Raw genomic sequence first — 20,459 nt, forward strand, 5'->3', positions numbered from 1 at the left:
TAAAATATTCAAAATCATTTTATTCTTCTCATTATTTAGCTTGTATCTCTGAGGAAAATTAGTATTCCTCTAGATAAATCCCCATGCTAAAAGACTTAATATTGACTGTTTACTGTCCTATCTGTCTTCAAGTTTCTGCAAGTTGTTCCAAGAACTTCATGGTTTTTTTTTTTTTTTTTTTTTTTTCTTTTTTTTTGGCCACACCCAGCGATGCTCAGGGGTTACTCCTGGCTGTCTGCTCAGAAATAGCTCCTGGCAGGCATGGGGGGACCATATGGGACACCGGATCCTGGATCAGCTGTTTGCAAGGCAAACACCGCTGTGCTATCTCCCCCAGGCCTGGGTTTTTGTTTTTATTTTGCCTCTTGGGGGTATTTTTTTTGGTCACTCTGGTGGTTTGAGGGGGACCATATGCAGAGTCCAGGATTGAGCCTGAGTTGGCTATGTGCAAGGCAAGTACCTTACTTTAATATCATATCTCTGATGCCAAGGGTTCTTTCAGTTTTTATAGCTGTCTACTCTCCCCCCCTCCCCCAGAACAGGGTATATAAATAAAATCTTATTTGAAGTGATTGTAGTCTCAATTTGACATAACATAATTCAGCCTTTAGGCTTTTCATGTTGTATATACAGTATAAAGCAGTGAAAGTAATTCCAAACCATTGATTTATTTTTCCTTTTATTTTTTGATTTTTGGGCCACACCCATTTGACACTCAGGGTTACTCCTGGCTATGTGCTCAGAAATTGCCCCTGGCTGGGGCCGGAGAGATAGCACAGCGGCAATTGCCTTGCAAGCAGCTGACCCAGAACCTAAGGTGGTTGGTTCAAATCCCAGTGTCCCATATGGTTCCCCATGCCTGCCAGGAGCTATTTCTGAGCAGATAGCCAGGAGTAACCCCTGAGCCCAAAAACCAAAAAAAAAAGAAAGAAAGAAATTTCTCCTGGCTTGGGGGGACCATATGGGATTCCGAGGGATCGAACCGCGCCTTGCAAGGCAGACACTTTACCTCTAGCGCCATCTCTCCAGCTCCTCAAATCATTGATTTAATGCTAGAAATAGATATAACATGAGTCCCCTGCACATCTTGATTTTTGTTTTAATGACTATATTTAATAGCTATAAATTTTATTATTTTATAATAAAAGTAATTTACCTTTGTTTTTATTTTCTTATGTACCTCCTAGATACCGTGTTTTTTCACTTGCCACCCAGAAATGGAAATGGAGCCACAGTATATGGTATCTCTTGTTATCGACAGATTGAAGCCAAGGTAAGGTTGTTACTATGGACAGCAGCAAAAAATACTCTATTTCCTTCCTTCCTTCCAAGGTGTTGGCCACTTGTAGTATAATAATAGAAAAACAATCTTTATATGTAGTTCTTATGATGTTTTAAATTTTTATTAAAAAAACATGTACCTATTGTTCCAGTAGTACCAAATTATTTGTGTGATTATTTTTTTCAGGTGATATTGCTGGATATAATTATTTCTTTTATCATGGAATGTTTTATATATTGAATTTTAGATAGTGTTGCCTGACGTACTCATTTGTCTGACATTTTATTTAAATTTTATGGTATCCTTGAATTTTCTATTTTCTGTATAATTTAAGAAAATGGAGTGGTGAAGTATATTGTATTATTTTTTAAAACAACAATGCAGTCACTGGTGCCATGGCCCAAACTCAGGCCTCCTGCATGTAAAACAAGGGTTCTACCTGTTGAGCTAGCTATTTTTGTAGCCTAGTATTCTTTTTTGTTTGTTTGCTTTTTGTTTTTGGGCCACACTCAGTGACCTTCCGGGGTTGCTCCTGGCAGGCTTGAGGGACAATATGGGATGACGGGGATTGAACCAGCGTCAGCTCTGTGCAAGGCAAATACCCTATCCACTGTGTTATTGATCTGGCCCCAGCCTAATCTTAATAAAGACTTTCTAAATCTAATGAACTAATATTTTTTCTAATTGCTAGTTTTTCTAATTTTTATGTTGAAAAATATGATTGGGGTATATGATGTTTCTAATCTGAACTATGTTTCTACTAGGCATTAAAAGTAAGGCAAGCAGATATCACCAGAGAGACAGTTCAGAAAAGTGTCTGTGTTCTAAGCAAGCTGGTAAGAGATCAAAAATAACATGTTAAAGGCTTTGTTAAATATTGATGTGGATGATTTTTTTTACTTGTTACTGGGTTTTGGGTCATACCTAGAAGTGTACTTAAGACCACCAACCTTCTGCATGTAGTCAATCTGTTGTGCTCTCTGCTCCTGCCCTTGTTTTGTTCTAAAGACACTGAGTGTTTAACGAAAAGTTCAAGTATCATAGTCACAAAGATCTTATTGAGAACATAGAAGTACATGTCTTTTTTGATAAATATTAGAGCATTGACTAGCTTTTTAAAAACATAGCATGGAAGCCAGAAATATGAATCAGTAATAGAACATCTCCCTTGTATCTGTGAGGCCTTTAGTTTGCTTTCCCTCACCACACAAAAACAAATAGCAAATAAAAGCCATAGTTTGAGGGACTGGAGCGGTGGCGCAGCAGTAAGGTGTTTGCTTTGTAAGCAGCTGACCTAGGATGGACCATGGTTTGATCTCCTGGCGTCCCATATGGCCCCCCAAGCCAGGAGCGATTTCTAAGTGATTTTCTAAATAGCCAGGAGTGACCCCTGAGTGCCACAGGGTGTGACCCACCCCCCAAAAAAAACCACCAGAAAACCATAGTTTGAAAAACTAAAATTTCATAATGAATTGTATTATATTATTTCTTTTGAGGGTATTGAGCCAAACCTGACAGCAGTCAGGTTACTCCTGGCTCTGTGCTCAGAAATTAGTCCTGACAGGCTCAGGGGGATCGCAAACACTGTACTGGCTATGTATCACTCTGGCCTCCTATTATTTCTTAACTAAGCTTTATCTCCTATATGCAAATTGATGATATAACTGTGCAATCATTTAAACTTGTTTCAATTTTTTGTTTGTTTTGGGGCACATCTAGCAGTGTTCAGGGCTTACTCTGTATTCTGGGATCATTCCTGGTATGGCTCAGGAAACCAGTGTATTGGTGGGGATTGAACTTGGGCTAGTTGCTTGCAAAACAAGCATCCTTACCCACTGTACTATTGCTTTGGCCCACAATTTTATTTTGCCCACCAATAGTGTAGGAGCAGGTTATCTAATAAAAGCTTCACAAAATGGGATTTATTTTTATTTCCATTACTAAATCTATCCAATACAAAAAACATTACACCTCTTTTCTAGACCCCAGTATTGCACCATGTGAGACTGTTGGCTAAGTTTTGCCTGTAAATTCCTTTAGACCCACTGAACACTGCTTGGAAGGCACACACACATGTGCACATGCACACAAACAAACACAATGCACACACATACACAAAAAAGTAAACTCTAAATTATAGAAAGTTAATATAATGAGCCTTAGGCTAGAATGATAACTCAGTGGGCTGGAATACAGTTTGCATGTAAGGAGGAACTGGTTGAGCATGGAAGTGCTTTGGACCTCCAGGTCCAACACCCATCGGGTAGGAGAAACTGCACAGTGCCAGCTTACATTCTGAAAGTCATGAGCTTTCGTCCTTTGGATTGTTCTTCCTGGCCCATGGTGAATTGCTCTTTGACCCTTTTCCCATGCCTTTTGCTGATGTTGCTATGACCAGGGTGTCTGTCTCTCACACATACACAGAGTTGTGGTGCCTGCTATTGATTTCACACTTTAGTTGTGCTTGTGCATTTTTTTAGTTGTAATGAGTACCAGGAGTCTCTGTGTCTCTCGTACATTTGCTCCCTGGTATTTGTGCTCCTGACCAAGTGCACGAGAGCCCTAAGCAGCTGCATACCCCAAGTGTATGCACACTTACCTGATAGCTATTCTCGTTTTACAGATACAGTGATAACTCAAAGAAATATATCTAACCCTCATAAACAAAGAACTACTATGTGATTAAACTGGGTTAAAATCAAATTATTTTGGGGCTGGAAAGATAGCACAGTGAGTAGGGCATTTGCCTTGTATACAGCTAATTCGGGTTCGATGCCTGGCATCCCATATAGTCCCCCAAGCCCTACCAGGAGTAATTCCTGATATAGGCATTTCCAGGTGTGGCCAAAATAAAATTTATATTAAGTAAGAAAAGGAAGAACTAAGGAATAACTTTGTTTTTGCATCCAAGTAAATAGATGACAAATAAGGTAAAAGGAGCCAAAGTGATTAGTCCAGTGAACGAGTAGGGAATTTGTCTGACACACTGTCAATCTGGCTAAACTCTCTGGAACGGCCCCTGGGGTCATCAGGAGTGATTCCTGAGTGCAGGGCCAGGAGTAAGCCCTGAGCACATCAGGGTGTTGTCCAAAAAACAAACAAACAAAAATCTGAAGCGTTGGCATTTCTTCATGTCAAAGTAAGATATGTAAATTAAGTACAGAACTAAAATGTTTTAAGTTTTATAGTAGCTAATATTCAACTGCTTTTTTTGTTTGGGCCACACCCGACGGTGCTCAGGGTTACTCTTGGCTCTGTGCTCAGAAATCGCACCTGGCAGGTTCAGTGGATCATATGGGATGCCAGGGATTAAACCCGGGTCTGTCCCGGGTCATCGAGGCAAACACCTTCCCCATCACTCTGGCCCCTCAAGTGCTTTTTATATACTATAGTCTACTAAATTGTTTAACCATTGTTACCTAATCTTGCAAACAACTACACAAATTATACCACTTTTCATAAACTCACTTTACATCAGCAAGATGGTATGGAGGGGTTTAATGCCCAGAATCCTATGACTGAGTTGAGTAGAGGCCCCAAGAGTCAGAACCCAGTTTTAATCAACAGCTATGTTCGGGCCGGGCGGTGGCGCTAAAGGTAAGGTGCCTGCCTTGCCTGCGCTAGCCTTGGACGGACCTCGGTTCGATCCCCCGGTGTCCCATATGGTCCCCCAAGCCAGGAGCAACTTCTGAGCACATAGCCAGGAGTAACCCCTGAGCATTACCGGGTGTGGCCCAAAAATCAAAAAAAAAAAAACAAAAAAAAAAAACAGCTATGTTCAGTCCAGGCATACTACAGACAAAGAACTCAAAGAAGTGACTTTACTGGTGACATTTACCTCTTTCTCCTTGTTCTGTTCAAAGTAAAAAATTTTAGATTTTTGGTTTGTCTTTTACTACTGTAACTTAATGTTTGTTTGTTTTTTCTTTAAGCCTCTCTATGGCTTACTTCAAGCAAAGCTACAACTCATTACCCATGCATATTTTGAAGAGAAGGATTTTTCCCAAATTTCCATTCTGAAGGTAACTTTATATTAAGGTAACCTCTTAATAGATGTGTTTGACTGAAAATAGTTAATGCATCTAGTAAATCTTGACAATAATATTGTGAAGATAATCACTTATTAACTTTAAAATTATGCTCTTGTTTGTTTGTTTTTGTTTTTGGACCATACCCGGTGACCCTCAGGAGTTACTCCTGGCTATGCACTCAGAAATCGCTCCTGGTTAGGGGACCATATAGGACACTGGTATTGAACCAGGTCCGTCCTAGATTGGTGTGTGCAAGGCAAACGCATATGCTCTTTTTTTGGTTTTGTTTTTGGACCACAGTTGGTGGGGCTTAGGAATTATTCGTGGCTCTGTGCTCAAAAATCTCTCCAGATAGGCTCAGGGGTTCATATGGGATCATGGGGATCTAACCCGATCAGTCAGTGGATCCCAGGCCATGCAAGGCAAAAGGCAAGCACTCTATTTTTCTGTGCTATCACTTTGGCCCCTGATGCTTTTATTTTATTTTATTTATTTTTGTTTTTGTTTTTGGGTCACACCCGGCAGCTCTCAGGATTTACTCCTGACTCTGTGTTCAGAAATCACTGCTGGCAGACTTGGTTGCCATATGGGATGCCAGGAATTGAACCCAGGTCTGTCCTGGATTGGCTGCATACAAGGCAAATGCCCTACCACTGTGCTCTCTTTGGCCCCCTTGATGCTTTTTATTGAACATAAGTTAGAGTGCTAGGAATATGCCTAGTAATGAATGTATTGTTCATACTTAAACTTAATGACTTGTTTATTAGAAAATAATGACTATAAGTTACTAAGTTAATATCACAGTTTCTCTCACTAGATAATAGAACATCTACTGTGGCAGTGTTTTACTAAACTTAATTTTCTGGTTAATGGTTATCAGTATTTGGGTTTCTAATTTTCATAGCAGGAAGGAAAAAACTACGTGATCATTTGATCAACGGTGGCTAACATTTTACTCAGCAATGCCACGGTTATAGAGAACATGGATCTCTTTTGGTTGTCATGAATGGACAGTTCAGAAGGACATATAGAAAATTTGTTTGCAGTGTTGTGTGAATTAATCAAGTTCTGAAATGTACAGGAAGGGAGGTTAGGTTGGAAAATGGCCTGGGTTCAGAAAGACATTGTTCATTTCGAAGTTGAGTCTACCAAAACAACTTACCTCAGTTAAGCCAAAATTTCAGGTTGTAATTTTTTTTTAGTTTGGTACCTAAAATACATTAAACTATATATATTTAGGAACTTTATGAACATATGAATAGTTCCTTGGGAGGAGCTTCGTTGGAAGGATCCCAAGTTTATCTTGGTAAGTAACTTTTTTTACAAGTCAGAAAAAAATTTTCCTCATTATTTTGTAAACTGAGTTACATGTAAAACTTCATGATCAGATTACCATATTTTTTTACTCTATATGACGCACGTGACCATAAGATGGACATAGGATTAGACAAGAAAACAAGAAATAAAATACTCTAAAGCAAATGCGAGATGTTGTCAGGAGACGGTGCCTAGGAACAACCAGCCTGTGAGAAGTATATTTACAATACTCAGGTCCACAGCTGGTTAAACATATTTACTTAATTTTTTTTCATCAGAAAATAAAATCACTTTTTTTAAAAAAACTTTTTTGTTGGGCCCGGAGAGATAGCACAGCGTTGTTTGCCTTGCAAGCAGCCGATCCAGGACCTAAGGTGGTTGGTTCGAATCCCGGTGTCCCATATGGTCCCCCGTGCCTGCCAGGAGCTATTTCTGAGCAGATAGCCAGGAGTAACCCCTGAGCACCGCCAGGTGTTGCCCAAAAACCAAAAAAAAAAAACAAAAAACAAAAAACTTTTTTGTTAATATATAAAAAAATAAGTCACAGCAGCGACCAAAGTGTGTTAACTTGATTGCTCGTACTATGTGGTATGTCTGTGCAATAAAGGAGGCATAACACTGTGGATTTCAAGTGGTTAGTATATTCTCTCCTCCCCTGAACTCAGGCTTTAGCTCCAGGTGGCATTCACTTCATAAGACACACAGACATTTCCCCCCATGTGAGGGAGGAAGGGGCATCTTATGGTACAAAAAAAATATGGTACTTTATATATATTTGTTTATTTACTTATTTATTTACGGTTGTTTTTTTTTAGGGTACTTTTGAGCCACCCCCATTGATGCGCAGGGGTTACTCCTGGCTAAGCGCTCAGAAATTGCCCCTGGCTTGGGGGGACCATATGGGACATTGGGGGATCAAACCACGGTCCTTCCTTGGCTAGTGCTTGCAAGGCAGATACTTACCTCTAGCGCTACTTCTCCGGCCCCTATTTATGGTTTTGGAGCTATACCCAGTGGCATTCGGGTTATTCCTGGATCTTCGCTCAGCAATTACTCCTGACTGGCTCTGGGAACTATATGGGATGCCAGGAATTGAACCTTGGTTGGCCAGGTTCGAGGCAAACATCCTACCTGCTGTGCTATCCTTTTAGCCCAACAAATTGCATTTTAATATGGGAATCTAAGTAGCATGTGATGTTACTTTATTCTGGAAAATTTTTTTTTCTTTTCTTTTTTTTCTTTTGGGCCACACCTGACAGCGTTCATTTTGGTCTGCACTCAGAAATAGCTTCTGACAGGCTCTAGTTACTATATGGGATGTTAGGGATTGAACTCAGGTTCATTCCAAGTCAGCCATTTCCAAGGCAAACACCTTCACTATGCTATCTCTCTGGTCCCTGAAATATTTCCTTAGCCAGTATTTATATTCAGCAAGCTATTCATAGCATGCTTATATCACTATTTATCACTTATATCACTATTTACTTAAAAATTTTTTACTTAAATTTTTTGAAATTTAATCACCATAAAATTACAATTTTTTTTTTTTTTTTTTGGTTTATGGGTCACACCGGCAGCGCTCAGGGGTTACTCCTGGCTCTGCACTCAGAAATAGCCCCTGGCAGGCATGGGGGACTATATGGGATTCTGGGATTTGAATCACCTACCTTCTTCATGAAAGGCAAATGCCTTACCTCCATGCTGTCTCTCCAGCCCCACAAAATTATTTTTGATTGAAGCAAATTGCATGATTTTATCTTTTCTGGCTAAATAATATTTCATTGTGTATGTATACCTTAGTTTCTAATTTGTTAAGTTATCTACTCTTGGATGTTTTGGTTATTTTCGAATTTTGGCTGTTGTGGATATTGCTACAAGGAACGTAGGGGTACAAATGTCTTTTCTCCATTTTTCTTTATGGGCTATTGAGACATATTTCAAGAAGTGGAGTTTCTGGGTCAAATGGAAGTTCAACTCCTAGAATTTTTAGGAATGTCTATATTTTTCAGAAAGACTGTACCAGTTGACATACCTGTCATCAGTGAATGAGAGCCCCTTTTTCCCCTGCATCCATGCCAGCAGTCGTTCTTGTTCTTTTTGATGTTTACGAGTCTCTGGTATGAGATAATTCATTGTTGTTTTGATTTGCATCTCCTTGATGATTTAGTGATGCAAAATATTTTTCATGTACCTTTTAGTCATTTGTATGTTTTCTTTGAGGAAGTTTCTATTCATTTCTTCCCATTTTTTTTATGGGGTTAGGTGGCTTTTTCTTGTAAAGTTCTACCAGTGCTTTATATAGCTTTAATATTCACCCTTATCATATGAGTGATGGGCATATAATTTCTCTCAGTCTGTGGTCTATCTTTTATTCTGGTTAATTATTTTTGAGATGCAGAAGCTTAACTTAATTTAGTTTTATTTGTTTATCTTTGCTTTTGCTTGGACAATGGCACTTTATTCTTGAAGATGCCTTTAGCATCAACATCATGGAGAGTTCTGCCTGTGTCATGAAATCTTTTTACAATATTAGTGGAAGCTTATTCCTACATAATATTCTTTCTTTCTTTTTATTTTGTTTTTGGGTCACACCTGGCAGCGCTCAGGGGTTATTCCTGGCTCTATGCTCAGAAATGGCCCCTGCCAGGCACAAGGGACCATATGGGTTGCCAGGATTTGAACCACCAACCTTCTACATGAAAGGCAAATGCCTTACCTCTGTGCCATCTCTCTGGCCCCCCTACATAATATTCTGTGTTGACAATCCAGAATATCTATTGTTGCCAGTGGTTTTCATTAGATACTGTAATTAATATCCTTCTCATGATTAACATTTTAATTTAATTTATTTTTTATGATTAACATTTTTAGAATATTGTGATTAATACTCCATTTTTATTTTGGGAATGGGGGTGCTACATCCAGCTATATTCACAACTTATTTTTGGCTCTGCATTCAGGGATCACTCCTGGTGGAGCTTGAGGGGTCAGATTGCCAGGGATCAACCTTGGGCTAACTGTATGCAAGGCTAGCATCCTAGACACTCAGTCCTCCCATCTTAACATGAAATATCTAAATTTGTTCTCAATTTTGCAAGCTTGTTTTTTTTTTAAGTGAAGTGAAAAATGTTTTGAAGGAAGTTACTCATTTTAAGGAGAATTTACCTAGAAAGCCTGTCTAGAGTACAGGTGGGGGCAGGGTACGGAGGAGGGATATTTGGGATTTTGTTTAAAAAAACAAAAAGAATTTACCAAGAGAAGAGAAAAGAACCTTATAGAGAAATTTTCCACCTCAAGTTGGGGTGCCAGTAATCTGTACTCCATAAAGCAAGGGTGGAAAGTTGCACACCTAGCATAGAGGGAGGTGATGATTCTAAGTTGGAATGGGCCATAATGAAAAGAAATAATCACCCCAAGCTGGGAGGAGAGAGCTCTGAGTGGAGTATAGGCTGGATATATATCTCCTGTTCCTAGATAATCTTTTCCTCCTAAGTTTTTCTTCTGTTATCATACAGCATATATCAGATGTCAAATAAGTATTTAGAAATAATAGATAGCATACAGTCTCTAGTGACCAAGATCCTTGTTTATTTTTATGGTGTATGTGTGTATATTGAAATGACATTGGCTTACAAAACTGTAAATGTTTCTATATCTTAGGGTACACTATCACCACACCCACTACCAAAACCACTAGAGTGCATTGCGTCCTCTCCACCATGCAAACCACTCCCTGCACCCCACTTGGTAATCTCAGTTCTCTGGTCATTGTATAAGGACTTAAAACAGCCGTTTTTAAGTGACTGTCCTTTGGTATACCTAACAACTGTACTATATCACTCAGCCCTCAGTGGTGATAGTGGCTATTATATTCGATAACACAAATTCAAAACACTTGCAGTATTGTAAAAATTATATCGGATAGGACCAGAGACAGTACAGTGATTAAGGCACATGCCTTTCATGTCACCCATTTTGCTTTGATTTGTAAGATCACATGGTCCCCTGCATTACATTAGAACTGCCAGGTGTGCCCCTGGAGACTTAGAAGCACCACTGAATGGCCTGGCCAGTCCCTGCCACTAAATGACCTGAGCATCCTTCAGCCCTACCACTGACCCACTGGGCTGGTTGACTGAGAATTGGGAGGAACCACCTCGACTCCTAAGTACCACTTGGGAAGGAACCCCCCCCAAAAAAACAAGTTTTATTGGATAGTGCTGTTAATTTGTTAACAGCCATCTGATAGATTTAGAGTATCTGTACCTAATTATATACTACCTATATATTTTAATATTTGAAAATTGTTAATCTTTTAAGCAATCTTTTGGGGTTATCTTTTGTTGATAAAAGGTATAACCATATATTAACTTCCTTATTCATATTGTAGGTCTCTCTCCTCGAGACCTTGTGCTTCATTTTCGACACAAGGTATGTTATTTTATTTGCTGGTATATTGAATTGTGTTCATTTGATAAGGTAAACTTTATGTGCTATGTGGTTCAGTTCAGATTGTGAATACCCATGTTTTAGTTCTAAGATAGCTCTAAAAAGCAAAGCTGAAAGTGTTGGTCATGTTCATATCATAAAAATTTCTTTAAATATATACAAGTATTGGACCAGAGAGATAGTACAGAGTTAAGGTGCTTACCTTGCTGTACAACTGATCCAGTTTAAACCCTGGCACCTTATATGATCCCACTGACTGAGCACCGCAAGGTGCCACTCTTGCACACAGCTATGAGTGAGTCCAGAGCACTACTACGTGTGACCTAACCCCCACCCACACATACCCCAAATATTTAAGTGGTTCTCACATGTTTTAGAGGATACAGATAATCGTCTAATTTCTTAATGTAAGTTTGTCATTTTTAATATATTTTTAGAGCACTGTAATAATTTTGTATTATTGATAGGTATGTTGGAGGGGAGGGCAAAGGCACATGTATAAAAGCTTGATTTTATTTTAATACAATTATTTTGTTTGTTTTATTTTTGAGCCACACCAGCAGGGGTCAGGGGTTACTCTTGGCTCTACACTCAGGAATTACTCCTGGTGGTTCTCAGGACCCCAGTCTGCTGGGTCCAAGGCAAACACCCTACCCACTGTACTATCTCTCCAGCCCCATTTAATATAATAATTTTTTCTTTCTTTAGGTCTTAATTCTATTTAAATTAATTCTTCTGGAAAAAAAGGTAAGATTTGAAATATACAATATCTCACACTTACTGACATTTCTCAAACACCCTGTAAAATTTAAACTAAAGATACAGTGAAGACTTTTGGGCTTATCAAATTCTGTTCATTGTTCTAGAAGCATAAATTCACTGTTTTTCTGTAGGCACTTTGATACTTTAATTATTGAAATGATTTTGCTATAGGTAGCAGAAAAATAATTAAACTGGCTTAACACTGACTCATTGTAGACTTTTGCTTGGTTGACTGAGTGGCTCAGCTGTATAATTTAGTACCTAGATCATTTGTTCTTATGTCTTTTGCTTTTATGTATATGTGTGTGTATATATGTGTGTGTGTATATGTGTGCATATATAATATGACCAAAGTGCCACTTTTTGAGTTTTTGTTTGTTTTGTTACCATGTTATGTTATGTTATGTTATGTTATGTTATGTTATGTTATGTTATGTTATGTTATGTTATGTTATGTTATGTTATGTTGACATACCTGGCAGTTCTTGGGTTACTCCTGGCTCTGTGTCAGAAATTTCTCCTGACAAGCACAGGGGACCATAGAGAATTTAGGGATCAAACCCAGAGAGTGCAGTTAGAGTAGAGAAGGGTCTTCTATGAAAGTGGTAGTTGAAACTGATCACTCTGGACAAGAACTGGGTGCTAAAAGGGGATAAAGTAACATACACGGTCACCCTTCATTAACAGTAGTGCAAAACACAGTGTCTAAAAAGGAGAGAGAAGGGGGCTAGAGTGACAGCACAGTGGTAGATCATTTGCCTTCAATGCGGATGACCCAGGATGGACATGGCATCCATATGGTCCCCCAAGCCAGGAGCAACTTCTGAGCACAGAGCCAGAGTAACCCAAGAGAGAGGGGGAGAGGGAGAGAAAGAGGAGAGAGAAGGAGAGGAGAGGAGAGGAGAGAAGACAAGAGAAGAGAAGAGGAGAGGGGGGAGAGGAAGAGGGAGAGAAAGAAGAGAGAGGGGAGAAGTAGAGAGGGGAGAAGTAGAGAGGGGAGAGGAGAGAGAGAGAAAGAGAGAGATGAGGGTATCAGGGAGGGTGAAAGAGAAACTGGGGATATTACATTCTATGACTGTGATTCAATCAAGAACAGCTTTATCTGGAAAAAACTATATTATGAACACTCTTGTAAACACAGTGTTCAAATAAAAATTGGTTTAAAATAATTTTTTCCTTTAATTTGTTTGGAGTATATGCCTACCCTCAGTTAATAATTGTTTTAAAAAAATTCTTTTACTGATTGATTTAAACTTGGGTTTCAGACTGCTCTAGTACTAAGGACTGGGACTGGCAAAGCAAACACCCCACCCACTGTGCTATCGCTCTGGTCCCTCCTCTCATATGACTCCATATTCCTCTGTGCAGCATGCAAGGCAGATGCCTTACCCACTGTGCTATCATTCTGGTCCCTCTTATATGACTCCATATTCCTCTGCGTATGGACCCAGTGATCCCAAACTGTACTGGGTGCAACCCCAGCAACCAAAAGAAGAGAATTCAGACAAGTGTGTTAGACTATTAGATTTGTCTGTTTTTTGGTGTTATTTTTGTTTGTTTGTTTGTTTTTGTGGCTAGTTCCTGAACACACTTTCTTGGTTAGTATACTGCCAAGATGGTCTTGTATCTCTCTCAGCCATCTCATCAGGAAGCCCATATGTATGTGCCATTTTTGGTGATGTGAAGCTTGGTCATTTGGTTAAGGTGATGATTGCCAGATTTCATTTTAAGGTATCTTCCCCCCTTTGCAGTTAATAGGTGTTAATGATGGGGTGTTAAATTAAAAGCTACCTGAATATCCTGTTGCTGAACAATCTTTCACAATTATTTTAGCTTCCATTGGTAATTTTCACTTCAGTCATAGTGGATGCTTAGGAATTTTTCTCTTTTTTATCTTGATTTTATTTTTCTTAGCTGTTAATCTTGTGTAAAGAAAGAATTTTCCTCCCCACCAGACCTCCTTTTTAAAAAACATGTTGTAAGCTCATGAATTTCTAATTTAAGTAAATTTTAATCTATTTTAGGTTCTCTTTTATATTTCTCCGGTGAATAAATTGGTGGGTGCCCTGATGACTGTGTTATCCCTTTTTCCAGGTGAGAAATTATTTTAAGGATTTTTTTTAATAATGATTTTTTTTTAAGGATAAACTAATTGGAGTTAGTATTTCTTTTTTTGTTTTTTGTATTTTTGTTGTTGTTTTTTGGGTCACACCTGGCAGTGCTCAGGGGTTACTCCTGGCTCTATGCTCAGAAATTGCTCCTGGCAGACTTGGGGGACCGTATGGACTGTATGGAATGCCGGGATTTGAACTACTGACCTTCTGCATGCAAGGCAAATGCCTTACTTCCATGCTATCTCTCTGGCCCCAGGGTTAGTATTTCTATTTTGATGTGGCATTTTCTTTTTGGCTTTAGTTTTTTCTTTTGTATGGGATTTTGTTTATTTTAATTAAAACATGAAAGCATGGCTTGTTATGTATGTATGTATGGTCTGGGCCACACCCAGCGACGCTCAGGTGTTACTCCTGGCTCTGAGCTCAGAAATTGCTCCTGGCAGGCTCAGAGGACCATGTGGAATCCTGGGAATTGAACCTGGGTTGGTCTCAGGTTGGCCACGTGCAAAGCAAATAACCTACCCACTGTGCTATTTCTCCAGCCCAGCTTGTTAAAATTTTTATCAGAGAGGGGCTGGAGTGTTAGTATGAAAGGTAGGTTCTTGCCTTACACGCAGCCTATGTAGGTCCCATTCTTGGGACTCCAAATGGTCCCTCAAGCCCATCAAGAATGATTCCTGGGGCTGGGAAGGTGGCGCTAGAGATAAGGTGTCTGCCTTGCAAGCCCTAGACAAGGACGGACCTCGGTTCGATCCCCTGGCATCCCATATGGTCCCCCCAAGCCAGGAGTGATTTCTGAGCGCATAGCCCTGAGCGTCAAATGGGTGTGCCCCCCCCCCAAAAAAAGAATGATTCCTGAACACAGAACCAGGAGTAATCCCTGAGCATTACTGAGTGTGACTCCAAAACAAGACAAATTTTTGTATGAGAATTTTGCTTTATATGACAGTATAAACAGTTTTATTTTATCAATCTTATTTTCTTTTTTTTTTTTTTTTTTTTTTGGTTTTTGGGCCACACCCGTTTGACGCTCAGGGGTTACTCCTGGCTATGTGCTCAGAAGTCGCCCCTGGCTTGGGGGGACCATATGGGACGCCGGGGGATCGAACCGCGGTCCTTCCTTGGCTAGCGCTTGCAAGGCAGACACCTTACCTCCAGCGCCACCTACCCGGCCCTATCAATCTTATTCTAAAGTAAACTATTTTATTATTATTAAATCAGTTTTATATTTTTATATTCTGTAATGAAGAATTCATTATAAAATCAAGCTGTTTTATGTTCTAGGCATGATTGAGCATGGTCTCAGTGACTGTTCTCAGTACAGACCTCGAAAGAGTATGTCTGAAGATTCTGGGCCTCAACAAAGTAATCCCCCTACAGATGATTTTGTTTCAGTGTCTGCTCCTGGCATTTCAACTACTAACTTGGGAGTTAAGAAAATCACGATAGGATACCATGGAGAAGATAATACTGTTATAACCGAAGAATCTTTATGCCACATGGAAAACAACAACAACAAAGAACAAGAACCCAGTGATAATGATACCAATCAATACTTGAAACTTCCTTCTCGCCCATCCCCAGAGTCTTCAGAAAGTGACTGGGAGACATTGGATCCTAGTGTCTTAGAGGATCACACCTTGAAAGAAAGAAAACAGGTGGAGTCAGAACAGACAAACTCATTTCCAAAGGACTCAGTGCCCTCAGACAGTCCTCCAATTACTGTACAACCTCAAGCTAATACAGGCCAAGTGGTCCTCATACCAGGGCTAATTTCTGGCTTGGAAGAGGACCAGTATGGCATGCCTCTGGCTATCTTCACAAAGGTAAAGTTAAATGTCATTTAGAATCCTTTAGAATTGAGGACTTGGAAGATGACAAAAGTTTTAGAACTTAACTTTTTTTGTGTGTGTGTGTGTGTGTGTGGTTTTTGGGTCACACCCGGCAGTGCTCAGGGGTTATTCCTGGCTCCAGGCTCAGAAATTGCTCCTGGCAGGCATGGGGGACCACATGGGACGCCGGGATTCGAACTGATGACCTCCTGCATGAAAGGCAAACGCTTTACCTCCATGCTATCTCTCCGGCCCTAGAACTTAACTTTTGTTGAATGCATTTTCATGTTGTAACATCTTCCTTGCAAATTAAATACAGACCAGATGTGTAGTCCTAAGGCATCTGTTTCTGTAATATAAGGCTATAAACAATTCATTTATTTATTCTCTTCTGATTGGAAGAGAATATTAAGATACTACAATTTCTTGAGGCCAGAGAAATAGTACAGCATGTAAGGCTCTGCCTGCAGGGGACCCTGATTCTATCCTTGGCATCCAATATGATTCCCTTAGCTGACAGGGGTCTCAAACTCACGGCCTGCGGGCCACAAACAGCCCTCTGTACAACATTTTGTGGCCCTGCCCTAGAGGAATCTTTTTTTTCTTTTGTTTTGTTTTAGTTGTTTGGGTCACACCCCCCTATGTTCAAGGCTTACTACTGACTTTGCACTCAAAGATCACCCCGACTTTGCCTCCTGCAGCCCCCAGGTAAATTGAGTTTGAGACCCCTGCCCGGGCTTAGCATGACCAGGGGTCGGCCCTGAGCATTATTACCAAGGGTGTTCCCTCCCAAAAAACCCCGAAAACTTAATTTCTGGCATTTAAAGATATAAGGCAGTTAAGATGCTTATCTAGACCCCAATTTGATACCAGCAGTATTTGGTCTTGTCCTCTTAGCACTATAGGAACACCACCAGTTGTGACCCAAAACCCACCAAAAAAATAAAAAGCCCTCTAGCATACAGTTTTATAAGGAACAATTACTCAAAGTGTGTTTGTCTAAAATGTATTTGTATGTCTCAAAGAGTTTTGACTTGCTTGTCCTATAAGCTAACATTTTTTTTTTTTTTTTTTTTTTTTGGTTTTTGGGCCACACCCAGCAGTGCTCAGGGGTTACTCCTGGCTGTCTGCTCAGAAATAGCTCCTGGCAGGCACGGGGGACCATATGGGACACCGGGATTCGAACCAACCACCTTTGGTCCTGGGTCGCCTGCTTGCAAGGCAAACGCCGCTGTGCTATCTCTCCAGGCCCTATAAGCTAACATTTTTAACATTTTTTGGTGACACCCGTTTGACACTCAGGGGTTACTTCTGGCTATGCACTCAGAAATTGCCCTGGGTTTGTGGGAACCATGTGGGACTTCTCTGTGGTCCGTCCTAGGCTAGCACTTGCAAGGCAGATGCCTTACCTCTAGTGCCACCTCTCCGGCCCAACATTTTTATGAAAAACCATTGAAGTCTATTTAAAATTTTGAAAATAACCTTAACACAACATAATCTAGTTGGATCTTTTTTTTATTAATTTTTTTATTTTTAATTATGAGAACAAGGATGCAAAGAAAGAGGACAAGGTAAAGTTACAGTGGAAGGACAATCACCCATAACATAATTCTCAGAAGTCCCCTTGCTGATATCTTAACTTTGAAATTTCAGCCAAAGAACATTAAGATAAATAAGACAGAATCCATGTACAATTACTTTGTCCCTCAAGTCCCCAGATTGTAACACATTATAATATTTCTTAACAGCACACAAGGCAATCTAAAGCCATAAAACATACGTAACTCCTTAAACATTACAGGCATAGTATTTTTTTACATTTCCAAATACATGCATATTAGCTTAAGTTAACCTCAAATTTTAAGTGGGTTCTTTTTAAGGATTAGAGTCAAAGGAGCACAGTAAAAATGGTGTTGGAGTGGCTATTGTTGTTTGCATAGGCCCACCAAAATATGAGGGACATGGAAAGAAATAATCTTGGTCTAAATACAAAGAGACCCGACCCCTGAAGTTTCCTGGCACAAGACCAACTCTAGGCTCCAGGCAAGCTAGATCGTCCAATCCAAGACACTGTCTGTAGTGCCAACACACTTTTATTTTTCACACAGTCTCTGTTGTTGGTATCATGTTTCTGTATTAAAGATCCTGGAATCTTCATATCCTACATTGAGGTCAGGATGTGGAACGTCCTCTCGTTTCACCTCACAATCAAAGGGCAATGCAGGGAGCCCTGTCCTGTAAGCAGGTCGTTGTGGTTGTTAAGTCTTCTCAGTGTTAAGGGAAGTCTCTTTTGAGCAGGTCGATGTCTGAGCAGTGTAGGGTCTTCCGTGGTAGAGGATTGCTTCCAGGTGATGTTACAGACCAGCCTGGATGTTTCGTGGATGGCTTCCCTGGTTCAGGGGTGAATGGAAAATGCCCTTTCTTCACTAGTTGGATCTTTTATTCAGGATTTTATGTACTATAATATGTTGGTTTTTATGTTCTGTTTTTTTTTTTTTTACTTTAAACCCAAGGCCCCAGGGTATCATTTTTTTTAATGTCAGCAGTACATTAAGATTCTAGAAGCTTTATGATTTGGAGTATGTGGTGTACAGAGGGTGTGGATATGAAAAATTACTTTTTTGGTTTTGGGGGCCACACCCAGCTCAGAAATTACACATGATGGGCTCCTGGAAATCATGTGGAATCCTAGAGATTGAACCCTGGTTAGCTTCATGCAAGGCAAATCTGCTGTACTATTATTGTTCTGCTTCAAAATAACTACTTTTATTATTTGTGAATTAGTTTTCAACATGGAAATGGAAAAATCTTTTATTATATTCCTTATTCATCAAATATTTGTTGCTTTTCTGTGTACCAGACATTGTACAAATTACTATATTCTTGACATCCCTGATGAGGATCTTCCATGAAAAATGAGAACATCTTTCCAAAAATTAAAGCAAAAATCTTGATTCTCTCTAAATACTGTTATTTTGTTTTGCTTTGTTTTGTTGGGCCATACCCAGCTGTGCTCAAGGCTTATTCCTGTCTCTGCAGTCAAAGACTGGCGGGACATGAGGGACCATATGGGATGCTGTAGAGAAAGCCTGAATCAGCCAAATGCATGGAGAGTGTCCTTCCACTTTTTTTTTTTTTTTTTTTTTTTTTACTTTTTTTAAAGAGATGTATCACATAGTTGATAATACATTTGTTTCAAGGTAAGCAGGAGTGAAATTATTAAAAAATAAAAAATAAAGAGAAAAAAGTACAAGCAAATTGTATCTTCAGAATCATTAAGAAATTTTCAGAAGATTTAGTAAGCTTTTGTTGCTTCATTTGCTTCTGAACATTAATTGGTTTTGTATACACATTGAAGTCTAAATTGGTATATTTTGACAGGGATGGCAGTATTAAACAAAAATGGAGTTCATGGCCACATGGTTCAGGAATTCCAAGCTCTTGCTGACAAGCAGCTTTTGTGGGGCATGTTTTCAGCTGCCAGGGCTTCAGAAGTATGAGAAGGCAGGCGTGGGGATGGGGACAAAGTGGGTGCCCTTACTCCAAAAAATGTCTGGGTGGTATCAGCTCAGATACCAGTTTACCTGAAGTTTTGGTCAGATTAGTATCTCTACAGAAAGCCCTAAAGGAAGGGTGAACCAGAGCTATTGGAGCTATTGGTAAAGTTCCAGTTGGTGGTGGTGTAGCAGGTGTAGCTTCAGCAGGATGGGGCTTGGCCTACCACTTCTCCAAAGATTGCCATGTTTTAGCAGCATGGCCAGTATAATTTTTCATAGCTTGGTTTATCTCTTTCAAGAACAGTACGTTTATGGAGCTAGCTGGGTGTAGACATGGAGATTGCATTTATGGAGATGTGGTCTAAATACTACCCTTAACACATAAAGTAAAACATAATTTTTGTAAAGAATGAAGAGTACTATTGAACACGTGTTACTTGTGTAAGGCATGTGCCCTTCCCACCATATCTACTCCTGCACACTATTCTTTAAGATATTTCTCATATGTTTTTCATAGGGACCCTAACAAACCACATTCCCACCACCAACAGTAAAGGTTCCTTTTTCACCACATTACTGCCAACACTGGTTGTTTCTTGTCTTTCTGATAATATGCCCTTCATGCTGGTGAATATGCTATCTCATTGGTGATTTAATTTGCATTTTCCTTTGATGATGAGTCAATTGGCCATCCTCTCAAAAAAGTGTTCTCTCCCCATTTGTCAATGGAATTCTTTAGATGTCATTGAACTTTCTAAATGCTTTATTTTGATTATAGCTATAAAGTATTTAATCAGTATAAACACTTATGTAGAATTTACAACTATTTTCTTTCATTCAGTAAAGTGCTTAATTTTATTTATTTTGGTTCCACACCTGGCTGTGCTCAGGGCTTACTCTTAGCTCTGTGCTCAGGTATCACTCAGGTATCTGGAGGGTTCAGGCCTGTGGTGTTGGGGATTGAACCTAGGTTGTGCCCTTACGTACTAGCCCCATTTTTTTTTTTTAATTTTAGCCTCGATTTCTTTTGCCATGTAAAAACATTGTAATTAGATATAGTCCTCTTTGTTCATTTTGGTTTTGTTATCTATACTGTTATACCTAAATCATTGAAAGCTCTTCTCAAGTTCATATCCTGGAAAGTTCTGTTTTCCTCAGTCTTATATCAAGGCTTT

The 20,459-nt window shown here is 39.5% G+C and overlaps 1 protein-coding gene across 1 annotated transcript in view; it reads left to right on the top strand.

The window, feature by feature from the left end:
- Positions 1-20,459, top strand: part of AVL9 (AVL9 cell migration associated) — a 77,733-nt gene that overhangs the window by 19,419 nt on the left and 37,855 nt on the right. The window contains exons 3-10 of the mRNA XM_049768956.1: positions 1,188-1,273; positions 2,047-2,118; positions 5,215-5,304; positions 6,553-6,619; positions 11,021-11,061; positions 11,788-11,826; positions 13,866-13,935; positions 15,240-15,781. Of these exons, the coding sequence (XP_049624913.1) occupies positions 1,188-1,273; positions 2,047-2,118; positions 5,215-5,304; positions 6,553-6,619; positions 11,021-11,061; positions 11,788-11,826; positions 13,866-13,935; positions 15,240-15,781 (1,007 nt within the window). The remainder of the gene's footprint in view (positions 1-1,187; positions 1,274-2,046; positions 2,119-5,214; positions 5,305-6,552; positions 6,620-11,020; positions 11,062-11,787; positions 11,827-13,865; positions 13,936-15,239; positions 15,782-20,459) is intronic.

This window comes from Suncus etruscus, chromosome 1 (genome assembly GCF_024139225.1).
Source record: "Suncus etruscus isolate mSunEtr1 chromosome 1, mSunEtr1.pri.cur, whole genome shotgun sequence".
NCBI classification, from domain to species: domain Eukaryota; kingdom Metazoa; phylum Chordata; class Mammalia; order Eulipotyphla; family Soricidae; genus Suncus; species Suncus etruscus.